Here is a 12405-nt window from a genome sequence, read left to right as displayed (position 1 = left end):
CGGTCCATCCGGAGGTTGATCTTAATTAAATTGGTCCTACAATATGCTAAAGAATAATATCACACCGGGTAAAGCATGGTGATTTCGCTGTGGCTTGCTATTGAGTTATGTGTACAAACAGAAACATTCAGGACTCTAAGAAACTTATCCTCAGTACTTATTGTACAGACAGTGTGAACAAACAAATCTAAAAGGCTAACCAGTAATGTAATTCTTATAGTCAATAAAAATAGTTACTCAATGAGCCTTATTGACATATTATCCTCCACAAAGTACTTTCTTTAATTCACATAATGAGAGAATGTCCGGTTAATCAAACAATGAGATGAAATTGCTCATCCATCTTCAAGAAGAATCGCATTGATTAACTTTCACAACAATGTTCTTTTTCTTCTCCTTAGAAACCTACTAAACTAGTCCAAAATAATCCACACCATATTTTCCGCAACATTTAGAATCTAAAAAATACTTGCAACAGAAAACACACGATATTAAGTCTTCAAAAATGAATATCGGGTGATTGAGACTTTAAACTTGCATACTAAGCAAAACAGAAGGCAAAACATCAAAACACCTGCATATACAGAAGACAAAACATCAAATACGAGTAAACAATATGAAAATACTTTTGTTTGAAAGTGCGAGAAGAAGCTTGTTTGAAGTCGAGAGGGAGAACACCAGCGCTATTTTTGGTTTTTGGTAGGGTTTTTTTTTTGTGAATTCGACGACCCAATTTTTTGTTTTTGGTTTTGGTAGGTTTGTTTGTGATTTTTTGTGAATTTGACGAAGGGTGAAGGGTGGTAACTGTCTATTGTCGGTTTCTCGATTTTGGTTGGGGGTGTGTGGTTCCAAGTTGCGCCCAACACAATTGGCAGACCCCGGCCCAACTCGGGGTCTGCCCAACACAATATGGGGTCCGGCAGTAATAGGACTCTTAGTGTTTTTTATGTGTGTTTAATAGAGGGGTGCTAGTCCCATTTATAGGGGTGTGAATACCGCGGCCCAACTGAAAACACACCAGAGTACGTCCTAAAGCCCAAAACTGAGGGAAGCTTTGTATGGGCATTGGGCTTACAGTTAGCACTTAATTAGCAGTACACTATACACGTGCACATCACTACCCGACCCGACCCGACCCGTTTCAATTTGCTTTTCTTCACAGAGAAGACTCCTCGAATAAATTTGCTCCTTCCTCAAAACCCACTCATTTCACTCTTTCTCTCTCTAAAAAATGGCGACAGCAATGATAGAAGACAACATGGAAGACGATCAACTCGCTTCAATGTCAAATGATGACATCGTTAGAGCTTCTCGTCTTCTCGATAACGAGATTCGTATTCTAAAGGTTACATTTTTAACTCTTTTTTGTTTTTTTTTCATTTCTAGGGTTATACTGTTTTTTAATATTATTATTTTTTGAATTTTTGTGCAGGAAGAAGCACAGAGAACTACTTTGGATTTAGATTCATATAAGGATAAAATTAAGGAGAATCAGGAGAAGATTAAGTTGAATAAACAACTTCCTTACTTAGTTGGTAACATTGTTGAGGTGAGTATATGATTGTATTGGTTTTGGTAAGTTTTTAGTGTTGGAATGAATTGAAATGTAGTGTTGTGTGTTGGATGAATTTGTTGTTTGGGTTAAAGTTAGGGGGTTTAATTAGTCGTTTGTAGTAATTCAGAAAGAATTTTTTGTAGCAGAAATTGCCTAATTTTCAGCTTAGAGACAGCTCATTTGTATGCAAAGTCAGCATTTAATGGTCTGTGAATCCACCGTTTTACTTTGAACCTTTTAGACATTTGGTTACAAAGATTTGTTTGTAAGATTAGATTTTTACAGGGTTGGTATGTTAAGCATGTTAGTATCCTACCTATGTGGCTATGTGTGTGAAGAAGTACTGTTGAAAAGTTGCATGGGTTGAAGGTTGTGATTTACAGATATCTGTTACAACAAAATACTAAGGAGGAGTTACTATTAGATCTCTCAATTCCTGACTTCTCTGTGTTATTGAGATTGCTTTGGAGTTTGTTCCCCTTTGCTTACCTATTTCTAGAGTTTATAGGAATATGAGGAGACCTCTTTGAGATTGCTTTGGAATTTATAGGACTCCTTTTTCCGAGGGAGATTTCTTTCTTGCTGTGTATTGTAGCCGTTTTTCTCCTATCAATTGTTAGAAAGCTGAATAAGTTCTAAGGAGATATTGCTACAACGAGTATTATTAACTGGACCTCATCCAATCTCATGTCGTACATTCTGAGCCTTATAAGTAAATTCTTTGTCACTTATACTTTGTTTTTTTTCACTCCCTCCACCAATTTTGTTAAGCATCTGCTAGAATGGTAGAAACATTTTTGGTTGTGTAACCCTCTCCTTAGTTTTATGAAGTGGCATATCCATTTCGAGGAATGTGGAATAAATCTGTTCAATAAATTTAAGCTTTGGTAAATGTGTCCTGTCTGGATTATGTTTTGTGAAGTTGCTAAAGCATAGATGCCATTAAGTTCTTGTTTGTTTGGCAATTTATGTCATTCTTTCTCATATAATGTTGTTCTCCTTATGCATTGCCTTGTTCTTTTTATCATTATTGTTTTTACTCGTGCAACAAGATATATTGTTGTGGGAAAAGTTTTAAGAATCAAGAGGATTATAAGAGACACCAAAAGTAGTGGAAGTTCCACCCCAGGTCATGAACTGGGTTATCTTTTCCAGTGTATTGTGATTTTGCTGTATCTTTCTTTATCGAATTATTGTTTTCATACAGATGGATCATATGTTACAAAAAGAAAAACATTAGCATAAATAGAAAACTCGTCAGTCTAAACAAGACATGGATATCAGTTCCTTATACAACATTTGTTCAGTACACCTCAACCGCATCCCATATAAGATGAATTAAGAGAGGATGTTGTGTGGATATTATCTGCCCTTCTTCCACCGAAGATCAGATGAGGAGTGATTTATACACAAGTATGCGTGTGCTTGTGTGTGTGAGAGAGTGGGAGATGTTAGATGTGGTAGTTTCATAGAAATTTGTGGATACAACTATGTAAGTGAGAAAATTGCCGGAGGTTTTGTTATAGTCTATAGATGGTGTCACACAGGAACTTAAAATGAAAACAATGGAAAATAACAAGAAATTGTGGAAGATCAAGAAGACAACCTTTTTGTTAATGTGAGTTTTTTGGGTTGGGTCTGAGCGCTGTTGGGCATCAGCCTTTGACAGGGAATTTGGCTGGCTTGTGCCCCAGATGAAACTTCAGCTAGCTTTGGATTTTGTTGCTATATTATGGATCAGCTAGTTGAGAGAGAATAAGGCTGATCAGATAGTCACAGACTAGAATTGGAATTGACAACTTAGTTAAAACTTGCAAGGTGGTCATATATTGAAACCCGTGGGTTCATTTGTATTTGGTCAGCACTTAATTTAAGTCGTAATATCAGCTGATGGGGCTTTTGATGGTTTCTTTGAGTTTGTTTATTGAATGTATATGTAACTAAATTAAACCAAACAAAAACAAAGAAAAGTTACTACTTACTAGATCTAAATGTCATGTGGCTAATGCAAGTCTGCCACCTTTTAATTTTTATCATATTCATCCCTTTTTGAGTGTCAGTCGTATGCTAAGACAGCTTGTCGTGAAACTACACACATACTAAATTACTAATGTATTCAATAAGTTTGTAAAATTGATCTCTTTGTATTTGAATTGTATTTTTTTGAATCGAGTAAATTACTTTTGCTCTACTCCACATTATTAGATCCTTGTTTGGATGAGGTGCCTAATTTATAAAATACTCAAGTTGATTACCAAGATGTATTGTATTTTAAAGAACAGAACTAGTTGTGGTGGTACAGTTTGTCACTAACAAAAATATCTTTTGTGTTATTAGTTTATTTTGTTGTGATTATGTTGTTGCGATCTCCACTTTGTTTCTTGTTATCATGTCACATCAGTTTCTTTTACATGTTGTTACTTGACAACTTAATTAAATCACTGTAATTCTTTGTTTAGATTTTGGAAATGAATCCTGAAGATGAGGCTGAAGAAGATGGTGCTAATGTTGATTTGGATTCACAAAGGAAGGGTAAATGTGTCGTATTGAAAACATCCACACGACAAGTGAGCAATGCACTCTTTATCTTCATATCTGCACCACTTATCTTTTGCTTCAATTGCAAATTGTGGTTGGATTTCATGTTTATTTTTTTATCTGTGTATATTATTAATTAATTTGTGTAAATGCCACTAATATTGATTCTTAGCCTTAGAAGTTGACTTTTCTAGCTTGCTTCTTTGACAAAGGTGCTCTAAATAATGTCTCGAGTATATCACAAAAGAATGAAAATTTCCTAATGGTTAAAAATTAGTTTTGCAAATGTAGTATTCATCAAATATGATTTCAGACATTTTAGTTGAATGTGTTAAATAGTAATGGGACTTTGGGATACTGGTCTGTTGGATGGAAATTGTCGTATGCTGAGTGCGATTTTGGTTTGAAAGCGTTATCAATCTCAGAAACTAATATTTCTTCAAATACATATAATAGTTGCACCTATAACCTATACAATCTATGTGCAATGTTTTAGTTCAGTATCTGAAGGTATTTGGCTAAGTTACATTGACACGGTATACGCAACGTATGTAAAGTATCTGACTCAGTGAAATATAAAAAATTGAGGTGTATCACATACAACATGTGTATGTGTCATGACCGACACAGACGTGGATACGTATCCAACATGATTTTCCCTTTTTATAATATGGTGTCTCCATGAAACATAGGTATTTGGTTCTATTTGACTTTGAGAGCTTTGAGTGCTCAAGGTTGGATCATATATAAGTTTCATGGGAATTGTAGTACCTAAACAATCCTCAATCTGTTCTTACAATAAGTACCTCGTGTTTATGATTCCTGATTTAACTATGGTATAGTATAAACACAAAAGTCTATATAGAGAGAGGAAAATTGAACACCACCAGTTAGTTGTTAATTGATTTGGTATAACTTACTTCTGCTTCTACTTGGGGTTAACTGATTTGGTTCATTTGAATAGGTAGCCAGTAGTTAATGTTTCATGTATAGACTTATCAGTGCAGCGTTGGGTGTGTATATGGAAACAGTTATAATGGTCGTGTCTTTTTAAAAAATTCAGCAGTCATAGGAGTGGTTGTTAATGGTGTTTTTGCGTACCGATAACCGAAATTCTGATTTCCTGCTCTTGGTTCCAGACAATCTTTCTACCTGTTGTTGGGCTTGTTGACCCTGATAAACTGAAACCTGGTGATTTAGTCGGGGTAAATAAAGACAGCTATTTGATCTTGGACACTCTTCCTTCTGAATATGATTCTCGCGTGAAGGCTATGGAAGTTGATGAAAAGCCAACTGAAGATTACAATGACATTGGAGGGCTGGAAAAGCAGGTTGGTTTCTTCTTAATAACAAATCCAGCCTGCGTGTTTCACATTCACATTGATAACTGGACACTGAAACTTTATCGGTAAATTATTGTGATAATTGTTTAATGTAGATCCAAGAACTTGTTGAGGCCATTGTTCTTCCAATGACCCATAAAGAGAGGTTTGAGAAACTAGGAGTTCGCCCTCCAAAAGGAGTTCTCTTGTATGGACCTCCTGGTACTGGTAAAACATTGATGGCTCGGGCATGTGCAGCACAGACTAATGCAACTTTTCTGAAGCTAGCAGGTCCACAACTTGTGCAGGTCATTGTTCGAACCTTGAGAACTTTTGGAATATATTTGCACTCAAATTTGATGGTCACCAGACCATGGTGGTTCACAAACATTAGTTTTTCATTGTCATCAGTCTTATTTCCACTTTAATTCTGATATTGGTTAGATGGTTTCTTTGTTCAAGTATAGATTATGACTTAGAGACTTAAGAGATGATTTTTGACAAAAATGTTTACTTTAAATTAGGATGATGATGCACAAAACTTAATGTATTGTTGTGCTATATATAGTCACTTCAATCCTGGATGGGGTCGTATACTCGATTATTTGAGGGCTTATCAATTAGTTGATATCCTCCCTCAGTCCCTGACTCCCTGTAAACATCTTCCATTAGAAACCCAGAATTTTCTGTTAGAAGACTGCGATTGGGTGAGGAATCTAGCCCATTCCTTTCACATACTGAAACAGGTATATGTTGGAGTTTGAACTTGGAACTTCCAGTGTTCTAAAAAACGCTAGGCGGTAGCCGGGCGGTGGGAGAGTGTTTAGCGCCTAGGCCTTTTAGGCAGTGTCTAGACGGGTTAGGCGCTAGGCGGTTTTTTTTCCTAATATATGTAGTAATACACACCTATACTACAAGGAATAAAGAAAATCATTTACCATAACTCAAAAAATAAATACAAACAAAGATATTTATTACAAAAATGTGTAATAGTTGAAGAATATCGACTTCATATAAAAACATATTCTTTGTTATAATGACATATAATTTACATTAGACTTTAGTCTTTTAAACTCATTCAAATCTTAAGCCTACACGGGCCTTTAATTTTCGACATTTAATCATTCAAACAAAAAAAAAAAAAACTTGACTGGACCGCCTAGACCCGCCTAATCGGTCTGCCTAGACCCGCCTAGTCAGTCCACCGATTTTTTTAACGACTTGGGCCTAGGCGAGTCGGTTGGGCACCGCCTAGTGCCTAGAGACTGCCTAGGCGGCCGCCTAGACTGATTTTTAGAACAGTGGGAACTTCCGAGAGGCATGGATGGTCTCCCTGGTAAAGATGGGAGGCAGTGGTGTATGCTCTGAAGAGAATAGGAGTTCCAGAAAGGTTCATCAAATGGGTAGAAATGCATCATCTCATGAAAGTCAGCCCCGAAATTATCTGAGTGGTTTTTTGTGTTTCTCAGAGATTTCCTGTTTTAGAGTGCCCTTGTTGTGTTCAAACCTGTTGGGTCCAGAGAAATGTTTCTTGACTTGTCAAAGCTGTATTATCCATTTTAAAATTTAGTTCTACACCTAGATCTCTTGATGAGAGTCAACAAAATAGAATCAACCAAATTGTATCAGTATCGTACTTACCGTGATCTACTGAAACTATTGGCGATAGCAGTACATATCATATTTTGAAGCACTTGTTAGGTTTAACCTAGTGGTATGGAGTGGCCTCACTTTTGTTGTAACCGGTTGGGAGGAACAAGTATCTGCATCTTTTGCTAAGGAATCTCCTCACACAACTAGGGAATTTTGTAATTTGTTTTGTTCAAAAGTTTGGAAAAAGGAGATAGTTTAAACATATATGTGGAGAACTGGTGTTTAAGGCCGTCAATTCCATCAAACCATGGACAGTTTGGTTTATAGCGATATCCATGATATTTCATGATCTTATTGTTCTTTCAGGACTTCTGGGTTTTTTTGTTAATTATGATGAAGTCGATCCTTGCCTCCTTGGTATTCCAAACATAACAAAATTGGCAGCACATAAAAAAGTAGGGTCAGAGTCCAATTTGACATAATCCCCATACGTATATGCATCATATCGTGGAAAATGGCTGTCATAGCTCTCTGGTACGTAGCTCCTGGCGGCACTGAGCGGCCGGAGATTGATTGAAAAGGCCGCTAGCCCGCCCCCTTTAGTGATAGTGATAAAGAGCATGCACAAACCTCCCCTGATTGAGGCCTTTAATCGCACTTGTAGTTCGGTTGGCTGCTTCCCTGGCCCTAGATTCAAGACCTTGGGCCGGAATGTGCCAAGGGGCGACCACTCCTAACCCATGTAGCTAGTATCCTTGCTTTAGTTAGTTTTAATGATTGTGTAGAAAGCAGGATGTGAAATTGGGGAACCGGTACCCATCCTAGATGACCTAGAGGTGGTTTACATTTTCTCCCGGCATCTTTTTCCTTGGAAAACTAACTCCACTAATTTTTGAGAAACTTGGTTCATGAAACTTTACCTGATTTGGTTCTTTCCAAGAAAATGACATTTTTTTGGACTGGGGAGTTTACTTGAAATGTCAAGTAGGTCTTGTTTGATGGTTTACTGTTGCGAGTACTGTGTCTCCCTGACTTTCTTTCTTTTGACCTGCCAAATGTCTCGGTATGAAAGTTATGTGTTTTAGGCCATGTCACTTCTGTTATTATGTTGCTCTGAGCAAGTTTGATATTGTTGCAGTTACGTCTGTTTATGATACTTAATAGTGAACTTGACGTGAATGCAGATGTTCATTGGAGATGGAGCAAAGCTTGTCCGAGATGCCTTTCAGCTTGCAAAGGAGAAATCTCCATGTATCATTTTTATAGATGAAATTGATGCCATTGGCACAAAGCGATTCGATAGGTACACAGCTGCTCTCTCTTAACTTATTTTAAGTAATGCACCATATGAGGGAGATAAAATTCTTTATCTTAAGGTTATAGAATGCTGCTTTAGGGATCATTAGGTTCGAATAATGTTCGATGTATACTGCATATATCTGTAGATTAATTACCTAGTGTTACTATACAGTTGCCTAGTGCATTTGTTTGAATGTAACATAACTAGATTTTTGTAGCTTCTGCAAAGAGCTTTTCTCGTCTGTCAGGAAGATTTTGTCCATGATCACTTACATTTTAAAAGCTTTATTTGCCGTGTAATATGTATTTGGTATGCATGCAATGCTTGTAATACAGCGAAGAGTCAAAGTATATACATCTCTTTGGTGGGCTCACTGCAGTTTTAGAACATAATCTAAATTTAGAGTCTTCATGCATACATTAATCTAACAATACTTCAGGCATGAAATTTTTTCCACCATTTATCAATACTTCTTGAAAATTCACATGTTGACGATTCTTATTGATTACAATGCAGTGAAGTGAGTGGAGATAGAGAGGTGCAGAGGACAATGTTGGAACTACTCAATCAGCTTGATGGTTTTAGCAGTGATGATAGGATAAAGGTTAATACTGTCTTCCCTTCGTACATCAAATATTTTTTCCTTATCGCCCTCAGACTCTCGGTGGATTTAGGAGATCACTGATCAGTTATGCTGTCCATTAAAATGAATTTGGGCCTAAAAGGGGCATTAGGTTGATGTCATCCTGCTTTGTTATACCAACAAAAAACCTTTTAATATACGAATAAAGAAAAAGAACACTTCTGTGGATTTCAATTATTTTTTATCTGTAGCGCGAAGCTAGGAAAATACCGTTTTTTTCCGGAGATATATGTTGTTTTTTCTTTTTGTTTCAATTTTCTTTGGTGGAGTAAGTTGTGTTAGGAACCTTCAGAATATTCAAATTCAAAGTTTGGAACCTTTGTAATTCGTGTTTTATGTGCCTATATGTTGATAAATGGAATGCTCATGTACGGAAATTTTCTCTAGCATATGTGGTTAACCCTACGTAAGAATTATTGCAGGTAATAGCAGCAACAAATCGAGCTGATATTCTGGATCCTGCTCTCATGCGTTCAGGTCGCCTGGATCGGAAAATTGAATTTCCCCATCCTTCTGAAGAAGCAAGGGCTCGAATCCTGCAGGTGGTGTCTTGAACTGTCATTAGTTGACAAGTTTTATTTATTCATTTTTCTAAGTTTTACTCTTTATGTATGCTTACGATGTGCTTAATGATAAAATTGCAGATTCATTCAAGAAAAATGAATGTAAACCCGGATGTGAATTTTGAAGAGCTTGCTCGCTCAACAGATGATTTTAATGGCGCCCAGCTGAAAGCTGTATGTGTTGAAGCTGGAATGCTTGCGCTTCGCAGAGATGCAACTGAGGTATATATGAATAACACTTTAACCTGTGCTACTGATGTTACCTATCTTGCAAGAAATTTAGGGTGTTTTCTGTACTTAACAATAGTAATGAGAGTCACTGCTGTAGTAAGCCACCAGAAATGTGATATTTGGTGTTGGAGCACCATAGGACATTAATATCCTCTTTGCCGTTAATGCCTAGGTGGTAGGTGTGCTTTAGGCTGCATAAATTTCCTTCGATTCTGGGCACTGATGTAGTATAGATGCTTAATTATAATGTTACACATGGTCTCCTGGATAGACCAGTCTACTGTATGCTGATAATTTACTGTCATCTCGAATAGCCGGCCAGTGATTGTGAAATGAAATAGAGAAGAATGACAGTGATCTAAGAACTAGAGGAATGTTGTAGTTTATGGTCTCTACCCCCCATTTTACTTATGTTGTGATGACATCCAATTGAATATCGATTGTTCTATTAGTCATGACTTTTTTTGGTTGTCGTAAATTCACCAATTGTGCTAATCTCTAATTTCAGGTTATTCACGAAGACTTCAATGAAGGTATCATTCAAGTCCAGGCCAAGAAGAAAGCCAGCTTAAATTATTATGCATAGGTAGCTGACCTCTGGCCTTTTGCGATTTCCTCAACAGTTGTAATCATTTGGTGGCTTGAAAGGTCACAACACTTTTCTTGTAGTGGCTGAATCGTTGTTTAGTGTTGGCTATACAACTCTTTTATTTATAGTCTCGAACTCTCAGTTATTAACTTATTATCAGGGGATTTGTAATATCAGGAGAGTTTGAAAGGACAGTGAACAACTTCGCTTTGGTATACATCAATCATCTATGTTTTTGATGTCATTTCAACTGTGTGAGGGCGGCTTGGTCCAATATAGTTTCACTAGAAATTGTGTGAAGATGAGCTCAACGAACAAAGTAAAACCGAGAAAAGAAAGGAAGAGGCAAATAAAGAAAAACAAAAATGAAAAAACAAACAAAACGATTCCTGTATCAACTCTTGTATTAGAAGTCACTTACATTAGTGACTATCAAAAGTCACGCAGAGGCCTACGTAAGGTCCTGTTGGTACTCATCAGCCCCCCCCCCCCCCCAAAAAAAGAAATAGAAATATTATAAGTTTGTCATATTACAAATTTGCCATTAAAGCCCAGGCCCAACAACCAATCCAACCGGTTTTGCTATAACGAAATTCTCGGGTCGTTTGAGTGTACACTCAAATGGTCTTGCCATGTTGTTTGAGTATATACTTTAACGGTTTATCTATGTTTGAGTGTACACTTAAACGATCTCGCCATGTAGTTTGAGTGTGTCACCATGTAGTTTGATCCAACCGGTTTTGCTATAACGAAATTCTCGGGTCGTTTGAGTGTACACTCAAATGGTTTTGCCATGTTGTTTGAGTATATACTCTAACGGTTTATCCATGTTTGAGTGTACACTTAAACGATCTCGCCATGTAGTTTGAGTGTGTCACCATGTAGTTTGAGTATACACTCAAGTGGTCTGCGCGTGTCGTTTGAGACAAAACTTTTGGTTTTTAGCTAGACGATATGGCGGGGTCATTTGGGCAATCTCCAGGACAACATGACGGGGTCGTTTGGGGACTCTTTTGGGCGACATGACTGGGTCGTTTGGGGACTTAAAAATTTCGCTTTGTGTTGTCACGATGTTCATTTTAAAAATCAACTTCTACTTAATCAATCCAAACTCGAACTTGAACTCAAACTCGAAACGACTTCATCAAGCTTGGGCAAACTCGAACTCAATTTTAATCAACCCAATCTTCTACCCAAACTCCAAAAAAACATCAAGTTTGAAATCATTAAGTTTAATCAACCTAATCTTCCACCCCAATCAAGTTTAATCAACCCAACCAAGTTTGAGTATATATTCAAACGGGACACGACTCAAATTGGGTGAAGTCGCCAACTTTAATTCCCATTGTTGATTCACAACTCAACACTCGAAGTATGAACACGACAGAAAACTTGAAGTTTTTTTTTTGTTGTTGTTTGGGGTTCAATCTCGCGAGAGAGATGATACCGGCTAAAAAGGTTTGAAAAAAATGGTAGCCGGGGGGGGGGGTGTATTGGACTATTGTTGTTGGACTTAGTTGTTGGGCTTGGGCTGGAAGCTGCCCAATGCAATTTGATGAGTGCGCGATTAAATCATCCTATCTCTACACTATATGATAGCCGGATCTGTAGGAGAAAAATTTCTCAACCGAACTGTGTATTTGTAATCTTTCTATTTTATGATTTTAGAACCACCTCCCTTAATTATTCTAATCAACTCCCTCCTTTTTAAATAATTTACCAAAAATTCTCTCATTTTATTGAAATTAGAATTAGCTTCATATTATTTAAAATAATTTAGAAAACCTCATTCACGTTACTCAAATTATATTCAACCCCTCCTAATATTTTTATATTATTTTTTAGATTATAACTAAAATTCAAAAAATCATATTATCAAAAAGATGTTAGAGCGATAGATTTAAAATTTTGAAAAACACCGATGCATAGCACGGTTCGCGTACTCGTGTAATTGTAAGCGCAAGTCAAAACCGGTTGCGGGTTATATACTTATTACTAAGTGGGTCTAATCTCGGGCTAAAGCCTAGCCCGAAAACAATCCATTACGGGTCTCTTAACAAAATTAGGAGTC

General features: G+C 36.9%; 1 protein-coding gene across 1 annotated transcript; it reads left to right on the top strand.

The window, feature by feature from the left end:
- Positions 1-1180: 1180 nt before the first annotated feature.
- LOC147517084 (26S proteasome regulatory subunit 6A homolog) lies at positions 1181-10578 on the top strand. Its single transcript, XM_086589494.1, has 10 exons — positions 1181-1345; positions 1433-1549; positions 4015-4122; positions 5233-5424; positions 5532-5723; positions 8193-8311; positions 8825-8912; positions 9374-9493; positions 9596-9736; positions 10254-10578. The coding sequence occupies exons 1-10, from the start codon at positions 1232-1234 to the stop codon at positions 10329-10331; spliced, it is 1269 nt and encodes a 422-aa protein (XP_086445620.1). The 5' UTR covers positions 1181-1231; the 3' UTR covers positions 10332-10578.
- The last annotated feature ends 1827 nt before the right edge of the window (positions 10579-12405 follow it).

The sequence above is a fragment of the Coptis chinensis genome, chromosome 2 (genome assembly GCF_015680905.1).
Source record: "Coptis chinensis isolate HL-2020 chromosome 2, ASM1568090v1, whole genome shotgun sequence".
NCBI classification, from domain to species: Eukaryota; Viridiplantae; Streptophyta; class Magnoliopsida; order Ranunculales; family Ranunculaceae; genus Coptis; species Coptis chinensis.
The sequence above is the reverse complement of the archived record's forward strand: the minus strand, read 5'-3'. Positions and strand labels throughout refer to the sequence as shown.

Bases quoted from the DNA above. Each gene is read 5' to 3' on its own strand.
- LOC147517084 (XM_086589494.1), top strand. From the start codon at position 1,232: ATGGCGACAGCAATGATAGAAGACAACATGGAAGACGATCAACTCGCT. The intron at 8,312-8,824 runs GTACACAGCTGC...ATTACAATGCAG, and splicing joins GGCACAAAGCGATTCGATAG to TGAAGTGAGTGGAGATAGAG. The intron at 9,737-10,253 runs GTATATATGAAT...CTCTAATTTCAG, and splicing joins TTCGCAGAGATGCAACTGAG to GTTATTCACGAAGACTTCAA.